The sequence below is a fragment of the Macrotis lagotis genome, chromosome X, assembly GCF_037893015.1.
Source record: "Macrotis lagotis isolate mMagLag1 chromosome X, bilby.v1.9.chrom.fasta, whole genome shotgun sequence".
Taxonomy (NCBI): domain Eukaryota; kingdom Metazoa; phylum Chordata; class Mammalia; order Peramelemorphia; family Peramelidae; genus Macrotis; species Macrotis lagotis.
In genome coordinates this window covers 54,305,086-54,324,212 of record NC_133666.1, presented here as the reverse complement: position 1 = coordinate 54,324,212, position 19,127 = coordinate 54,305,086, and the positions used below count along the sequence as shown (strand labels likewise).

The 19,127-nt window shown below is 40.9% G+C and overlaps 1 protein-coding gene across 1 annotated transcript in view; it reads left to right on the top strand.

Moving 5' to 3' along the window:
• The window catches only part of LOC141498671 (protein POF1B-like), a 37,115-nt gene that overhangs the window by 15,048 nt on the left and 2,940 nt on the right, over positions 1 to 19,127 (top strand). The window contains 9 exon segments of the mRNA XM_074201840.1: positions 10,099 to 10,232; positions 12,154 to 12,181; positions 13,522 to 13,596; positions 14,776 to 14,868; positions 15,773 to 15,886; positions 17,594 to 17,743; positions 17,841 to 17,960; positions 18,285 to 18,413; positions 18,744 to 18,829. Of these exon segments, the coding sequence (XP_074057941.1) occupies positions 10,099 to 10,232; positions 12,154 to 12,181; positions 13,522 to 13,596; positions 14,776 to 14,868; positions 15,773 to 15,886; positions 17,594 to 17,743; positions 17,841 to 17,960; positions 18,285 to 18,413; positions 18,744 to 18,829 (929 nt within the window).

Sequence of the window (19,127 nt, the reverse complement as noted above, 5' to 3'; positions counted from 1 at the left end):
GGAGGACCTGAGTTCAAGTCCAACCTCAGACACTTAATAATGACCTAGCTGTGTGACCTTGGGCAAGCCACTTAACCCCATTTGCCTTGCAAAGACCTAAAAAAAGAAAGAAAGAAAGAAAACTTAGCTTGGGGCAACTAACTAGTTCAGAGAATTAGAGCACTGGCCTGGAGTCAGGAGGACCTGAGTTCAAATTCGGACTCAGACACTTAATAATTACCCAGCTGTATGTCCTTGGGCAAGCCACTTAACCCCATTGCCCTGGAAAAAAAGAAAAAAGAAAATGTACTTCAACTAAATTTACCAGGATAGTGAACACTAATGACTGAATTGCTGAGTGCAAGATTCCGCTTTAGAGTGCATACAAGCATGAAATCTAAGCAAAACCATTCATGTAGAGAGCTTCTTCAGCCCCAAACTCACAATATCCTTCTGAGGCTCACTGCATTTTATCCTATTCTGCACTGTGACCTTGTTACCTGAGAAGTTTATACCCCTAACAGCTAATGACTTAGCGCTGGAAAACTATTTGTCAGCTTGAAATGGACTTCTCTGGTTTCAACAAAGTGGGTCTTGAAGAATTTATGTAGAATTCCTTACAGGAGATCCTTTAAATATCAGATACTTTTAAAAACCATTAGCCCAAACTCAAAATAGGTGTAAGATGTTTTCTCACTTAGACCACTTAGCTCATTGGTTGGCTCGGTCATACTGTATTCAGTTCAGTTGACTATGTTCCATGGCTCAAAACTGTCCCTAGCCCTGTCTCCCCAAGTGGTGCCAGCAATCTTGGAGGAGGAGAACAGGACCAGGCAAAAAGTATATGGATGGGTTAGCCTACCATATGCAAATGATGATGCCCTTTGTACTTCTGGGGAAATGGGTCCAACCTCTTCTTCTCCTCATGGTAGGTCAAGCCAGCATCTTTTCTACAAAAGACAGCATGTCTGTGTAGATAGGCTGTCCATTTGTGTCCCACCTAAGCACCCTAGCCTTTAGAACCAAAAAATGTGGATTCCTTGGCCAGCCCTGAATGAAGGTCATGAGTTTCTTTTACAACATACTCTCTTTACGATGGAATCATTCTTCATACTTTTCTACTCTTCTTCCTTCATCATAAAAAAAGGATAAAATGAAAAATGGGGTTTGCCCCCTTATTTTTCCCTGCCTACAAAGCTCTCTTTCATCTTTGTTGCCATTTGCAGTCCTTCAGGACTCTCCTCAGATTCCTCTGACTTTAACTTCTGCAGATGGTACTAGCTCCCAGTGACCTCTTTTCCTCTCGTCCGTACCAGTGTAGCACCGCCATATAGTTCAATGATGTCTCCAGTAAGGACAATGTGGTCCTCAAGTTTTTTCTAGTTTTTTTACGCCACCTCTTCATGAGAGATAAGCCAAGTTCCTTCAGAGCTCTCTTCCTTTGCTCCTTTCACCCCTGCCCCCTTCTTTTTCCAGACTCCATCATTACCACCTCCACTCATTTCAGCACCAACAGAGAAAGATGAGGGGGAAAAAGCCTAGCTCTTCAAGAATTGTAGCATCTAGAACTGAAAGGAACTCAGTGCTTTTGTTCGGCCTTCTCCTTTTACGGCTAGAGGCCCGAGGTTGCACAAGTAGTAAGCGACTGAGTGGCCCAGCTAGGACTTCAGCTCTGCTCTTCAGTATTGTTTCTGTTGTAACCAAAGGCCTCTCACATTCTGCCTTACCAGACAGCAAGTCACGTGATGATGTGGGGCCATGCCTTATTGAAATTTTGAATCTCTCTCAGCACTTGTGCATACAGTAAGCAATCCAGTGTTTAGTGAGCACCTACTGTATGTCCCAGATGAAAAAGACAGAAAAACAAAAATAAAACAGTCCTTTCACTCTGCCAGCGGAGACAACGGTCACAGATATCAGCAAACACATACTGTAACAGAATCAATATAAATTGGGGGGGGTGGCATTAATAGTTAAGATAACAAAGTTGTTCTTGAACTGAGAGTTTTGAAGGAAACAAATTCTAAGGGGCAGTGATGAGAAGATGCATTCTCGGCATGGAAAACCTCGGAGACTAGAAATGGAGTTTCATTTGTCTGGACTCTAGACTTAGAGCATAGAAAGGGGAGATAAAAGGTCTGGGTGATAGGTAATGGTTGGGTCCTAACAGGCTTTAAAAGCCAAGCTGTTTATTTTTGTTCCTGGTGGCAATAGGGAACCAATGGTGTTTTTTAGGGAAGTGATATGGTCAGATAGTGACACATAGGCAGCTGTTTGGAGGATAAAATGAAGATGCAGGGATGCTGACTATTTTACCAAGAAGTGATGAAGTAGAGGTTGAGTGAGTAAAAAAGAAGGGGACAGGGGCAGCTAGGAGGTGCAGTGGATAGAGCACCGGCCCTGGAGTCAGGAAGACCTGAGTTCAAATCTGACCTCAGACACTTAATAATTACTTAGCTGTGTGGCCTTGGGCAAGCCACTTAACCCCATTGCCTTGCAAAAAAAAGGGGGGGGGACAGATACAAGGGATCATTGTGAAGGCAAGATTAGACTTTACAGTTGACTGTGTAAGGTCACATAGGGAGAATGAGGAATTGAGGATGGTGCTGAGGTGGCAAATCCAGAGGAAGGGAAGAATGGTGGTACCTTGGACAGAAATACCTCATCCTGGTAACTTGGTTGAGAACAACTATAGATTTGTAGGGAAAGATAATGGTTTCTACTTTGAACATGTTCAGTTTGAGATGTCTACTGGACATCCATTTTGAAAATTGGGCATTTGGTAAGAGTGATCCTATAATTCAGGAGAGAGTCTGGGACTAGATGTGGACACCCAGGAATCATCTACAGAGAGTTAAGAATTAAACCCATGGGAGCTGATGAGATCACCAAATGAAATGATATAGAGAGAAAAGTTATGGCTCAGGCCTTCAGGGGTATGATATGGATGATAAACCAGCAAAGGAGACAAGTGAGAGACAAGGCAAGAGACTGCAGTGTCAAGAATACTCTGAAAGGAGAAAGAGCATATCCTGGAGGTCAAGGTGATCAAGGTATCAGATATAATACAGAGATCACGATGAATGATGACTGATACAAGGCCGTCAGATTTGTCCATAGATCTTTGGAGTCTTAGTTGAGTGATAAGGTCAGAAGCCAATTGAAAGTTGGGAAGACAATAATAACAATAATAACGATCATAGTTGGGGCGGCTAGGTGGCGCAGTGGATAGAGCGCGGGGCCCTGGAGTCAAGAAGACCTGTGTTCAAATCCGGTCTCAGACACTTAATAATTGCCTAGCTGTGTGGCCTTGGGCAGGTCACTTAATCCCATTGCCTTGCAAAAGAAATAATAATAATAGTTAACATGTAAATAGTGCTTAAGGCTTGGAAAATGTTTTATATCTCATTTGGTTCTTACAACCACCCTGTGAGGGAGATGTGATTATTATCCCATTTTACAGATTATCAAACAGATGAAGGCTGACAGAATTTAGGGATCATTTAGCTAGTAAATGACTAAGGCAAAATTTGAATTCAGGTCTTCCTGTTTCTGAGTCCTGCCCTCCACTATATCCACTACACCAGCAGTGTCAAATATGTAATCCACATCACTCCCCAGTGCAGTTCAAACCAGATTAAAATGTAATTGGAAAATATTTAACAAAATATATAAAAAAGCAAAGAAAACATAGATAATATTACATTTGAAAACTAAGTTAACATGTGGGCCACAGTGGTCTTCACTATGTGTCTATTCCAGATTGACACTTCTGCACTCAGGTGGAGGCAAAGAACAGCTCAGTTTTTCCTAGGAATTTGGCTAAGCAAGGGGGAGAGCTATAAGATGATAGCCTGCGGGTATGGTAGGAATTAGTTAAATAAATGTTTGGTTTTTAGGATGGGATTGTTTGTAGACTGCAGGAGAAGAATCGACTGATAAGGAGAGGTGGAAGACTAGAGAGGAGATGACAGTGGGGGAAGAAGTTTGGCCAAAAATATAGGATAGTATGGGATTGAGGTGGAGGTGAGGGTCGGGGTAGAAAGGGCCATCTCTTCAGAGATGAGTAGAGGAGAAGAGAATAGAGTTGGAAGGAAGCCTATGGGCTTCTCTAGTTCAGTCCTCTCATTTTACAGAGAAGGAAGCTGAGACCTGGGGACACTAGAAAATTGGAGCTTTGTCCTTGTCCTGGGGAGCCATTTTGCCTACGCTACCACATTGCCCCTTGTCAAGGAGTTTTGAAGTGAAGAGCAGGAGAAGAGAGGGAGCTTATGATGCACCCTCAGTTTTCTCAGTAAAGTAGGCTGCTTAGCTGGGAGGAGTCAGAGGGGTTTGGAGAGCTTCTGGGGAGGGGCAGGCAGATAGGAAGGAAGAATTAATTGGGGATGAATTCAAAGGATTGGGACAGCTCAATGCAAGTGGAGTGCTGGGTGTGAAGTCAGGAAGGACCTAAGTTCAAATCTGGCCTCAGACACTTCCTAGCTGTGTGACCCCAGGCAAGTCACTTCACCCTGTTGGCCTCAGTTTCCTTATCTGTAAAATGAGCTGGAGAAGGAAATGGCAACTCACTCTAGGATCTCTGCCAAGAAAACTGAAAATGGAGACAGACACAAAGAGTGAGACAGAACTGAACAACACCATAAAAGGAATAACATGCTGTAGACAGAGCCCAGGTGAGATTAGATAACATCCTTGTTAGGTGTTCAGTCCTCAGACTATGTGACATCCTCCATCTCCAATCAGCAACAAGTCAGGAGTCTGACCAACCATTTAAGAAGTATGTCCCATTTGTGGGCAATGTGTATGTGAGTGTATGTGTACGTACGTGTGTGTACATGTGTATGCCACCAGGCAAGGCTTTTCTAGGAAGTGCCGGGAAGACAAATCTAAGCAAATAGAAAGATAGTCCCTCCTCTCAAGCAGCTTACATTCTAAAAGCCCCATAAAAAGAGCTATAAAGGGTGTGTGCGTGTCTGTGTGCATATACACGTGTCTGTGGGTGCTAATGAGTGTGTGCACATAGGTCTATAGCTGGATGCTTGTATGCATGCCTGGGCAGGTACACGTGTGTGTATCTGGGTGGATATATGCATGTGTGGGTGGGGATACATGTACTGGTGTGTGTGTTGTGCATGTGTCGGGGACAGGGGGAGTATATATCCATGCATGTGTCTGTCTGTGGAGCTTGGGTGTGTGTGTGTGTGTGTGTGTGTGTGTGTGTGTGTGTGTGTGTGAAGTGTAGGAAGTCCAGGGCATCACAAGATGAACCATATTTGGAGTGAGCACAGCTGGTGGTGCTTCCTCCATTGGAAGTTTGGCCATGAGACTGTTCAGGTAGAATTGTTATCAGCATGAAGTGGGGATGAATGATAAAAAAGACGGCAAAGGTAGGAAGGGTCCAGGTCCATCACCATCAGGGCCTGTATCTCTGATCCTAGAAGTAATAACAAGCCACCACAGGTTATTGTGGGGGCGGGGCACATGTCAAAGCTGTGCTTTAGGAAAATCCCCTTAGTAGCCGAGTGGAGGATGGATGGGGGATAGCCATGGGGCAGGGAGGCCAACCAATGAGGTTATTTCAGAGCCAGGTAAGGAGGGTGTCCCCCAAGGCGCTGGGCTTGGGAATAGAAAGGAGATATATAGGGGAGATATTCTGAAGATGGAAAAGTCAAGACTTCACAACAGATTGGAGCTGTGGAGGACTGCCCCCAAAGTTACAGAGATGGTAGTGATGACGACCTTGATAGTTACAGCAAAGTGTGGAAGATAGGAGAGGTGGAGGACAAAGAGAAGTTTTGTTAATGGAGATGTACTTGGAATAGCCAGTGGGGGGGGGGGGTGTGGTAAAAATTGGCCCTGACTAGAGCTTAGGAGAGAGCCTACAGCTGGATAATGCAGATTCTAGAATCAAATACATAGAGATGATAAGTGAATCTGGGGGAGCTGATGAGATCACCAAGTTAAATAGCAAAGAAAAAACCAAGGAAAGAACACAAAACCAAGCCTCAGGAGACATCCCAGTCCCAGACTGGGCTTTGACTATGCTGCAAGAGGAAAGAGAGTAGCCCAGACAGAAAGGATAATGGACAGCACCAAAGGTTCCCCAGATGACAGCAAGGGGAGGAAAAAAACATTGGATTTGGCAGTTAAGCCATATTGGCTAACTTTGGAAAAGCCATTTTAGGCAAATGAAGGCAAATTGTAGAAAGTTTAGAAGAAGAGGAGGCACCTACCTGGATACATAACTTTCTTTTTTCTTTTTAATTTAAATTTTTTTCCAATTACATGAAGAGATTCAGCATTCTTCCTTTTACCAACTATTGAGTTCCCCCTTTTTCTCCCACCCTTCCTTCCTGCCCCCTCCCCATGGCAGCAGACAATCGGATATAGATTCTATATGTACAATTGTATTTACTATATTTCCATATTTGTCATGTGAAAGAAGAATTGGAACTGAGGTGGGGGGAATCATGAGAAAGAAAAAACATAATAAAATTTCAAAGGTGAACATAGTATGATTTGCTCTGCATTCATAGTCCATAGTTTTTCTCACTGGATGTGGATGGCATTGTCCAGAGCAGGTCCCTCAGGACTGCTGAGAGGAGTTGTGTGCATCATAGTTGATCTTCTCACAGTGTTGATGTTAATATGTCTAATGTTCTTCTGGGTCTTTTCACTTCACTCAGCATCAGTTCATGCAAGTCTTTCCAGACTTCTCTGAAATCTGACTGCTCATGATTTCTTACAGAACATTAGTACTCTATAACAGTCATATACCATAACTTGCCCAGCCATTCCCTAGTAATGGACATCCCCTCAATTTCCAATTCTTTGCCACTCCAAAAAGAGCTGCTATACATATTTTTGTACATGTGGGACTCTTCCTATTCTTAAGGATCTCATTGGGATAGAGACCTAGTAAGGGTATTTCTGGATCAAAAGATACGCACAGTTTTATAGTTCTGTGGGCATAATTCCAAATTGCTCTCCAGGAAAGTTGGAGCAGTTCACAATCCAGCAACAGTGCATTAGTGTCCCAGTTTTCCCCGCCGCTGTTAAATAGCTTTTTCAAAGACATCCACCAAGAAGAGGAGAGAAAAAGGACAAGGAGCTGGTGGGGAGAATCAAATTAAGTCAGGAACTTTTTTCAAGGATGGACATTAGTGAATACAGCAAAAGAACAGCCAGTAATTAGTCAGAGAATGAAGATTAGCGAGAGAGTAGGGGTGATAGCCGCAATGAAAGGAGGCAGATAGATGATAGGAGTATACAGGGTTTGGGTTTCCCCAATCATATGGGTGGTGAGAGGGCAAGGCTGCAAGAATAGAGGATAACAGAATGTTAAGTTTAAGTAAGGAGATGAAGGCAGCCCAGCAAAGCACTCAAGTGGAGGTCACAGTGAGGACAGTGAATAGGGAGAAATGGTACCAGATGTTTGTTGAACTTAATGGTCAAAGGTTCCTGAAGGTCAACTGAAGCAGCATTTTTGACACATGGTCAAAAACACTTTAATAACCTTTACAGTTTCTGGTGAGGAAAAAGTGATCTCTGGAAATAGCTGTTCTTTAGCAAACTCACTCTGCTGGATTCTGTATTGTTCATTTGTCTAGCACTGAGCTTGCTGTCCAAGACTGACATCTGGGATGACTTGGGTTCAGTAAGTTAAGAACAGTTGAATCTGGCTCCACCTCATGGCTCTTTTCAACTCACTCTAGTCACAGAGAAAAGGAGGCTCCATTAACTCAGCTGATGAGGAGCATTTGACTTTTACTTCTGGTACTTTCCATGTAATAAATGATCATTTGCCTTATGACGAGTAACAAGAGCGCAACCATAGGCCATGTGTATGAGAATCATTTCCTCAAAGAGTTCTGAGAAACGTGAGAAAGTCTGAAGAGCTCAGATGAACCAAATTGATTTTCCTTCAGTGTTCTCCAAATATGAATTGTGCAAAATAAGAAAGGACTGGCTTGGAGTCAGGAGGACCTGAGTTCAAATGCGGCCTCAGACACTTAATAATTACCTAGCTGTGTGGCCTTAGGCAAGCCACTTAACCCCATTGCCTTGCCCTCAAAAAATGCAATAAAAAGGATTATATTGAGGTAATATATGGTGAAATTCTCTTATGTATATTTTCCACCTGGACATGTATTTGGCCTGAGGGAATGTCATTAGTTCAGTTTTCTTGGTTTTTATCCATTGTTTAATATAGAGAAATCCAGGCAGGTTTTGCTGCTGTTGTTGCTTTTCATGAGTCCTGAGCTCATTCATTTTTCCTGCTTCAGCTAGCCCTGGTGGACTTAGCATTCAAATGAATAAAACTGAAGTGATTTAGTAACCACCCAAAAAGGAAGCAAATCTTTTCTGCATCCTTGCTCATATTCAGAGTGGACGTAGAGGCCAGGAAGGAGCAAGGACCCAAAAACATACACTGGCTAGCTTCCCTCCAACTGGCTTCACAAAATCTTTCCTTTTCATTCAGGACAGACTTGAAGGGGGGAAAATATCCAAGGGCAGCAGGACACAAAAAAATGAAGATATTATCCCCACTTTTAGCAGTCAAAATGCTAGTCTTAAAAACATGCTATTAGGCAAAAATGTTAAAGGGAAAATTTAGTTCTTTAGGAATAAGTTTATATAGAAGGATGGTAGACTTAAATATCATAGTGAGGTTTATTAAAAAGTTTTGTTAAGGGGCGGCTGGGTGGCATGGTGTGTGGAGCACCGGCCCTGGAGTCGGGGTGCCTGGGTTCGGCTTTGGCCTCAGATGCTTGGTAATTACCTGGCTGTGTGGCCTTGAGCAAGCCACTTGGCTCCATTGCCTTGCATAAAGAAATAAAAAAACCCTAAAAATAAAAAAAAACAAGTTTTGTTAAAAGAGTGTACACAGTCTTCTTAAGAACTGCATGGGGCAATCTTATATGGGGTCTGTCTGTTTAACATTTTCCTGTGTAATGACTTCTCATGTTTTCACAGAACCAACTAATGATGTGAGAGCTAAAGTATGCCTGTAGTTATTTTTTAAAAATGTTACACTAAGGGGCGGCTAGGTGGCGTAGTGGATAAAGCACCAGCCTTGGAGTCAGGAGTCCCTGGGTTCAAATCCGGTCTCAGACACTTAATAATTACCTAGCTGTGTGGCCTTGGGCAAGGCACTTAACCCCATTTGCCTTGCAAGAAAAAAAAAACCCTAAAAAAATGTGACAATAAGTCTTTGGTCCAACAGTAATCTTGATTTATTTGTATAAAATGAGCATTGAGTTTTCATTTATTAATGACTTTTATAATAAAAAAAAAAAGATAGCCACCTTAAAAAAAATGCCAGTCTTAGCTCCGTTTTCAAAGGAAATGGAGTTGATGCCTGAGTGCATCTCTTCCTGTCTTCCCTTTTAGCCAGCCTGAAGACAGGTCTTTGGCAAGATGGAAAAAAAAAATGTTAAGAGATGTGAAGTTAACTGATTGTCACTCACCTAGCTATTGGGAAATCTCTCTTCATATTGTATTTGCTCAGGATATGTGATGATGTCTGTGAGGTTTAAATACTTGTGAACTTAGCCCAGAGTCCCTCTTTTCTGTCAAATTACCTGGATGTGAAGTTTAGCTGATAAATGGAATAAATCCTGTGAGACTTAGAGAAAAACACATTGGGTTGAGTAAGGTCATATAATCTAAGTGTAAGATCAGCCAGTAAATCAAGTGGCTTTTGCCACAAAGATTTGAATTCAACTGAAACCATCTTGGGCATGTATGCAGTTACGCATGTCTTTTTTTTTTCCCCAAAGGGTCATTAAATCAAATGATGACAGTGGTCAATTTAGAAATTTTTAGTGCAGTTGGTCCACCATTTGAAATCACTCATCCTAGAATTTCTTTGAGAAATTGGTTCGATTTTGCCTGTACCAGGTCACGTGTTCAGTGTATCAAGAATGCAAACTTGCCCTCCAAGTTATAGTATTAGAAAACATGAGGTTCTGTCACCAAAATCCCCACACCATTGAGTTATTTGGATCCAAAAGACAAGCATGAGTTAGCCACACGAATGAAGGACTTTTCATTCATCATCAAAACATTTATGAAGTTTAAAAAGCCAATCTCTACAACTATAAATTTTTTCTTCAGGTGACAATTGTTCAAGAGGAAGGCCCAGAAAAACTGGATCCCAAGTATTTTGGAGAACTGCTTGCTGACCTGAGCCGCAAGAACACAGACCTGTATCAGTGCTTATTAGAGCATTTGCAAAAAATAGGAGGAAGGTATTGTAAATGTGTGATGTCCAATCTCTCTCAATGTATTGAGTAGCTTTGTTACATTAGATAGTATATGATTTTGTGGAAATATATACATCCCCACAATCCATACATTAAGATTGACCTCATCACTTCTTAGGTTTGCATATATCATACATGAGCCCTGAGATACAAAGGAATTTGAGGAAGTGTGACGTAGTTGAAATCCAGTACTCTCAATTTGGAGTCACATGACCTGTATTTGACCTTACCTGTGTGACTTGGACAAATCATTTTCTTTATCTGGACCTCAGTTTGCTCATCTGTAAAATGACAAGAGTTGGTCTAAGTGACCTGCCAGCTCTAAACCTGCATTCTTAGGCTACATTAAAAGGCATAAAGTCGGGGACAGCTGGGTGGTACAATGGATAGAGCACCAGCCCTGGAGTCAGGAGTACCTGAGTTCAAATCCCATCTTAGACATTTAATAGTTGCCCAGCTGTGTGGCCTTGAGCAAGTCACTTAAACCCATTGCCCTGAAAAAAAAAAAAAAACAAACCAAGAAAAAGACTTAGAGCTTCAAAGAATAAGGTGATATTCCTGACGGACTCTTCCCTGATCAAATCACAGTTGGAGTACTATTTTCTATTTGGTGCAACACATCTAAGTCAGCAGATCAGCTGAAAGAACCAGGGTTATTGCCAAAAAGTCATTGTGGGTGACCTTAACATAGAAAAATAATTTAACAATTCGATAAATATTTATTGAATACCTACTTCCTCTAAGCCATTATAAGTATAGGTTTACAGAACTGAAGATTCAGTGGGCCTCTTGGATGCAATGAGATGTCCACTGGCTCCTCCTACAGGTACAGGGATTTCTTTTTAATTATTGTGTGCTAAATGCCACCAGAGAACTCAGAGCAAGTAATTCTTTTTCCATGTTAAAGATTGTTGCCAGTCATCTTTTTTGGTGATGAGAGATTTCCACAAAAGCCTTCAAATCTACTATATTAGGGTTGCATATTTAATATATATTGTATTGCATTTTATATACATGCATGAATATTTCTATTCATCATACGAAGTTTCATTGGGTAATCAAATTGTACAAATATCAACAAAATCTGTCAAGGAAACCAAATAGAAAATCTATGATATGTCTGTGCATTATCAACTATATGTATGTTGAGACATGATGAGGACCTTGAAAACCCATTGTTTTGTTGAGCCTGCCTTGCAGACAGAAGGGAAGCTGCCTTCCTGGATGTGGTTTAAGGGTTTCCCAGCAGAGTTCCATTGAAGCAATGAGGGGAGCCAGTTTTGAATGCCTAAAATTCCACCATGAAATAAGACTGTTCCCTATCAAAGCAGGTCTTGCTTTAGGACCCTTTATGTTTATGTTAGCCTTAGTCTCCCATTACTCTATTGGTATCTTCTGGGAACAGGGTTTACTATCCCTGGTGGGGCCTAGTTTAGAGGGGTGAACCTAGTGGAGAGAAGTTAACTTCAGAGATTATTCTCAACACAGAAACCTAGAAAAGTAAATGAGTAAAGCTCATCCCCACTCACTCCATGTTCATGAAGGAACTATGAAGTGAGACGCCCAGCACAATACCTGAAGCGGGAAGAGGACTCACCCTTTTTTCACTGACTTTCTTGGTCACACGCCAATGACATTCCTATCTATGGCAACATCGTTAGCTGTGTTGCCTGACTCACCTACCTCTCAAGGGGAGAAAGCACTCAGTTGACCTCAAAGCCCAGCTCGGAAGTGTTGACCAGCTCTCATTTCTGCTATTCAGAGTCATGACAAGCCTTTCATCCTGTTAACTGGCGGGGTTCATTCATGAACTGCTTCTTTTGTGATTAAAATTAGTTAACATTAAGCGATAATGCCTATAGTAAGAATATCTTCCTGACTGTCCGTTTTCTGTTCAATGTTGTAGTAAACGGGACTTTGACTCTACAGATGAGGTAAGGAAACGCATGTTTCAAAACCAGATGTTTATAGACTGGCAATTTCACTATGTTCTCTAAGAAGACTCTTGGAGACGATCTCTATCCCAGCGTTGTCCTCATCCCAAAGTTTTCTTTACAGGATGTTTGTGAGTGAATAATGGACATATTTGGGCTATAAAAATGGTATAACCATTGATTACTTTGTACTGTTCATAATAACTCATAATAATCATCTGCTGAAAATATAAAGCATTCTCAACAGCTGTCCTATTATGGTTTAATGTGTATACTCAGTCAGACCATATCAGCCCAGCATCCAGGATTTCATTATCTCAGAGCAAACAAATGCGTTCAAAAATTGAAATTGGCAACTAAATAAAGGGCAAATGGTATTTTAATGTGGATGGTCTTCCATACCAAATTACCTACAATTTTGAGTAAAAATTTTAGTAATTTAATTTTCACAACTGCAAATGTTGTTAATAATTATATTTAGCAGCCTAAATGATTAAGAGGGAACATTAATTGTAATGTAATAAAAAGTATAATTGCTTCTTTTGTATACATTTCCATCTGTCTCTAAACATTAGTAGGCTCTTTTCATTAATGTTATTCAGTAAGTCCCAAAATTGCTGAAATACTGAGGCTGTACGATAGAGTGCGCAGTGCTAGACTTGGACTCCGGAGACCTTCATGGACACCGGGGCACAAGATGGTGGTGCAGAAAGCACTTTTGTAAACCTTCAAGCACTAGGGAAGAGGAGCAAGCTCTTACTTCTAAGGGAAGTTTCTTCCTGGGCTAGTTTTGCAGCTCCTATTTCCCCAGTTTTCACTATTTAGGAAATAAATGATTCTTACTTCCCATCTAATTGTTGGTGGCGTATGATAAACACTCTCATCCTCAGGTTTTTTTTTTTTCAGACATTTCATAGGACCAGGCCTGTAGCCTCTCAGTCAGTATTTGCCAAATGATTGGCTGATAAGTTTTCAGTTGTCTTCTTTCCCAAATTAGTTTCCTACATCTTGAATTTGCTCACCATTTGGATTCTATATTAAGTTTATGAGACCTTTTCGATGTAAGAAATTCTCTGGCTAGATCAGGGATTTTTAACCTTTTGTGGCTGTCTCAGCCCATTTGGCAGTGGTTTGGTGAAGCTTTTGGATTCTGACCCTTCTCAGAACCTTGTTTTTAAGTAATTAAAGGAAATGATAAACTTTAATTAGAGGTGAGTGAAAAATAAAGAACTAAATGTTTTCTCATACAAGTTAATGGATCCCCTAAAACGATCCATGATTCCTCCTGAGCCAGTCCCCCAAATGAATCAGACCCTGTCCAGCTATTCTTTCTCTTACAGTCAGAAGACATTGAGGCTTTGATTCCTCAAGGGCTTTCCGAGTTCACAAAACAGCAGATCCGATACATTCTGCAGGTGAGATGAACAAGGGTGTTCCCCCCACCCCCACCCCCCAATTTCAGAAACCTTCCTTGCTTTCATAAGCATGTGAAGGAGTGCCAGTCTGCTGCTCTATCAAAAACTTGGGGATGATGTCCACGGTCTGTAGAACTCTGTTGTGTCGCAGCCTTCTTGCTTTTCTTCCTTGCTTGCTTGCTTGCTTGCCAGTGATGTTCCTTCCTAGTCCTGTTGCTACTATTGCTAATTTTATACTTTAGGGATCTAAATTGTTTTCTAAACCCTTAAACAAGGAGCTAACAATCTCTAATGTTGAAGATGGCTTTCAGGGAGATCACGATTGGGGCCATGGAGGGAGTAGGGTAAATGTAGAGGCTACACTTCAGATGTTCGGAGCCAAAGGTTTAGGAAAGCATTCCCTGCTGGTAAAGGAATGGAAAATTTGCCAGACAGGCTTCACCAAGGTTCCTGCCCCTCACTCTCAACTATGAATCCACTTGCCTTTTCTCCTTTAAATTAATGAGTTTAATATCCTGGAGGGTCCTCCTCACCTAATTTGAAATTTGAACCAACTATATACTTATAATCCAGACTTAAACCTGTGATATGTCACTGTACCTGAGTGGACTAGTGGGCAAGACTTAACTTCAAAAATCAGAAAGCTCTGGATTCATGTGCTCATTTCTGCCATTAATCTGACTCTGATCTTGGGTGAGGCACTTACCTTTCCTTTACCAGAGGGAATTCTCTGAGACTAGTTTTGAAACAAATGGCTGATTGATTTGCTCTGGTCGAGGGGGAAAACTGCCATAGTTGAAGGCCCAGCCAAGGCCAAAACTGTGATCATTTCAGACACAGTTCACAGCATACCTAATAGGATAGAGTCTATTTTTCTGAGGTTGAGTATTCTGAGTAATTTAGTCAAGAAACGAGAGTAACATGGAGCTTCTGAAGCCGAAGGAGAGACTCTTGCCTTTGAATTCACTGACTACATCGTTGATGTCAGGTTGCCCAAATTGTCACTCAAAGGTCACCTTGCCCCAAAGGAAATTGTTGCTGAGGTTGCCAAGAAAATTTCCTTGGAAAGGAAAGCACCTAGGAACTAGGGCTGGCTACTTTTGCTTTCTTGCATTGGCTGATTTAAAAGTTCCTACTAAATACCCCCCAAAAAAGAAGTAACAAAGATTTTTTTTCCAGATGAGAGAGATCTCGAACAAATCTCTCCGGTTGGTGCTGTCCACCTTCAGCAATATACGAGAGGAGCTCGGTCATCTCCAAAACGACTTGGCAGTAAGAATGATTTTTCTTTTTATTATCTCAACAGGAGGTGTTTATCTTTTTTTTTTTTTGCAAGGCAAATGGGGTTAAGTGGCTTGCCCAAGGCCACACAGCTAGGTTATTATTAAGTGTCTGAGGCCAAATTTGAACTCAGGTACTCCTGACTCCAGAGCTGGTGCTTTATCCACTGCGCCACCTAGCCGCCCCTTGAAATGTTTTCTAACCACTCCTCCCTTATAAAAATCAACTTTTTCAACCAAATATACTACTAAACTTATGCTGTTGGAACTTTTCAGATCTTGTTATCTAGTGTTTCTACTTGTCTCTCCCAACTTTGTGTAGTTTCCCAGCCTTTTGAACTTCCTTCCCTTCCTGTGCTAAGTCTCTGCTCCCCACAAGACATTCCATCTCCAAGTCTCCTTCCTCCTCACCCATCTTCTATCTGATCCCCATTTTGCATATTCATTTGCTATTTATCATCGCCTATGTTACCAATGTAAGCTTGCATAGTGTGGATTACTTTATTGTATTATCCCCAACATGTAACATAGTCCATTGTTATAGTTGAAGATCTTTCTAATAATTGAGTCTTTTATATTCTCTATTACAGCAAACCACTTTCCAAAATGCTTTTTTCTATACTAATTTCCAGAATTTGCTTGAGTAGGATTGTGAAGAATTTGTCATGTGAAAATTTACCACCTGTGGGATGTCATTACTCTTTCACAGGCCAGTTGGAGGAGGGAAGGAGATTACTGAACACATTGAACTTAAGTCAATGTAACCAAAAGCAAATGCGTTTACCTTCAGGATTTCGAAAAATCTGTTTAATTAAAGTACAAGTGAACAAATTATTATTCCTGTGCCCATCAACCCCTTTCTATCATTTAAGATCATCTGCACTCCCTTCTTGCAGGCACTGGAAAATGACAAGATAAGACTTGAGAAAGACTTGGCATTTAAAGAGACTCAGATAAAGGAGTACGAAGCCCTCTTGGCTTCAGTGAGAGCCAATAACCGTCAGCAGCAGGTAGGCAAAGGCAACTTTTTCTAAAACTTTAAGGCAAAGTTGAAATCCAAGAACAACTTGTTCTAATCAAAATGCAGTTATTTGAAGTAGGAGCTATTTTGGGAAATCAAGTCCCTTATTCGTTTCAGATATCAAATGCTAGCAATCTTCAATAAACTGTCACCAGGTACTGACTCCAGGGCCAATGCTCTTTCCACTGCGCTACTTAGCTGCCCCCAAGTTATTCTTAATTTTAGTGTCTTCTCTCTGAGACTACTTCCAATTTATCCTGTGTGTCTATCTTATATATACACAATATAAATTGGAGGGTATTTTTTATATATATATCCATCTATCTATATTACATATACAGAGAGGATTTTATGTGTGCGTGTATGTGGTTTGTACATAGTGGTTTGAATGTTTTTTCCTTTCCCCCAGTAGCCTGAGATCTTTGACTGTAGGGACTGTTTTTTTGCCTTTCTTTGTATCTTTAGCACTTGGCAGGAATAAATAGCTTAATAAATGGGAGTTCACTGAATTTTCCCAAATTCTTTATCCTATCTCATGTCCTAGAAACTAATGACAAATATGGTAACCAAGGGGATAGGTTTCCAACAAGAGAAAAGGAGAGGGATTTAAAGGCTCCTATGCTGCTCAGAATCAATGGTGGGTTGCCTAATGAGGGTGTGCACAAATCTCTGGCTATTGGGATTCTGCATGTTTGAAGCAAATCAATGTATGGGACTGCAAAACTACTAGAGGTACCTCAGTGTGTTGAAAAAAAACACTGGACGGAAGTGACAAATCCTGGCTTCCTTCTGCCCCTGATCCTAATTTGACATTGTTTGGTGAGTCACTTAGTTGACTGTTTCTCAAACTTTGAGTATGGAACCAGAGACCACATGTTTGTGGTTCAAAAACAAGACTTCTGAAATGCAAAACAGATTTTATTCGAAGGTTGGCCAAATGATAATTTTTTTTCTGATTGTAGTAACTAATAAAGATCTGTCAACAAAAAAACTAAACTGTCACCAGAAACAGGGACTACATAACTGAGTTCTAGACAATCCCCAAGTTAACAAATTCCAGATGGCCCAGACTCCTCCTGCTTCTTGTCCTCAGCAGTCTATGATCAGCACAGAAGTTCAGAGTCAGAAAATTTGTGTTGAAATTTTAACTAAGCCCCACCCAAGGCAGGTAATAGTACAGTGAGCGAGGAGTGCCTAAATTAAAATTTCACCTTAGCCTGTATGACCCTGAACAAGTCACTTAACCCTTGTGGCTCAATTTCCTTAGCTGTCGTTAACAATAGCAACTTCTCCCCAGGTTTGATGTGAAAACAAAATAAAATATCGGTAAGGTATTTATTATTAACTTGTCCAAGGTTACTCCCCGCCCCCCAGCACGTTTTGGTTGGGATCTTTGTCGTGGGAAAAATGAATACTGGAGGACTCCAAAGATGCCCAAGGAGTTGCTGCTCTTATTTGTTAGTATTGCTACCCAGCACGCTGCTTATCTGAGAAACAAGGAGTTGGGGCTGGATGAACTCTGAAGGTGTCTGCCAACACTAAACCAGCTACGGGCAAGAAGGGTGGGGGGAAAAAATTGGCCATAGCAAAACCTTTAAATCAAATGATTTATTCTAACCCATCAATTGATGGAATAGTAAGATTTGATTAATTTTTAACATTTGTCTCATGAGCCTGTTTTTCTCCTTTTAGCAAGGGACTACAAGATTCCAATTCAAAATGTCGGGCCTTAGAGGAAACCATTCTCTCTCTTCGACATGGCCAGTCTGATATGGAATATCGATTAAAGGAATTAGACTATTGTAAAAGAAATCTGGAACAAGAGAATAAAAACCTTAGAATACAGGTATTAAAAACTTGTTGGGTAGAGGAAGTATGGAAAAGAATTATCATGAGACCCCTTTGGCTCTGAAAGATACTAAGAGTAATTTTGTCCTGTCTAGGTGTCTGAGACCTGTTCAGGTCCTATGCTACAAGCTAAAATGGATGAGATTGGGAGCCATTACATGGAAATGGTGAAAAACCTGAGAATTGAGAAGGATAGAGAAATCTGCAAGCTAAGGGTATGTTCAAATTAGACTGAAAGTAAAAACTGTTTCCTAGGAGCCCTTTGTTTTGTTATTGTCTCAGAATGATGCTGCCCCTAGGTTCTTGCCCATTATGAATTCTTCTGGTACCTCCTACCTAGGCAGATACAGCCTCGTAATAAACTCTCTAAATAAACAGGCTGGCCAAAGTACTAAATTCCTGACCCTAGCACCTCATGACTGTCTACCAAGGCAGTGAGGGAATCACTACTTGGAGCTTTTCAAGCTCATTCCAGAAGCATTCAGTTGGCCACACTACTAATGATCTCCTTAATAGCCTATTTTCCCTTTTTACTTTAGGCTCAACTGAACCAATTCCAAAAGGATGTTTCCAGAAGGGAAGGAAGTTGCAGTGACTACCAGCTCAAACTTCATGAATTGACCAGTTTGCTCAACGAGAAGGACTGCCTTATAAAGCGGCAGTCGGAGGTGAATAAGAAGGCAGTCTTACTTAAATACTTCCCCGAGATGGAGGGTAAACTGTAAGAAAACTCCTAATAGCTTTATTGCAGGGGTTGGAATTCAAGTACCTGTGGAAAAAGTACTTGACCCCAATTTCAGAGGTTAATATACAAATTTCAATGATAAAAACTTGAAATACAAAATGGGGGGCTAAGAGTTATTCCTTAAGTATTACAACATGGTTTTTATCAGGTAGGTGGCTCCCTAGTGCACTTCTTTTGAGATGTTTAAAAGCAATAAATGGATGGTGGTGTGGTTTTCTTTCAATGACTGTAATCTAACTTTTTTATTTGTAAGGAACTCTCCAAATTGAGGCAAGAAAAATATTCATCCCATAATCAGGCCTCAGGGACTGGAAGGACAACTATCACCACCACTAAAAAGTAATGCTGTATTCCTAATATTATAAATTAACTTCTTCTGTGGCCACATTCTTTCTGATGATGATTCTCCATCTTTCCCCAAACCCTGTTAATGAACATAGAGTAAAAAGCAGCAGTTGGTTTAATGAGTCTTTATTTGCTTTCTATATACAGAGGCACCTTCTGTCCAGCTTTTGCAACAGCAAATTCACTCTTAAAGCAGTCCAAGTTTGTCACTGTTCAGAACAGATAGAAATGTCATCTGACATTACTTTAAAGTAGAGATCTGGTTTAAGTAGTCGTGTTGGAAATCCCTATT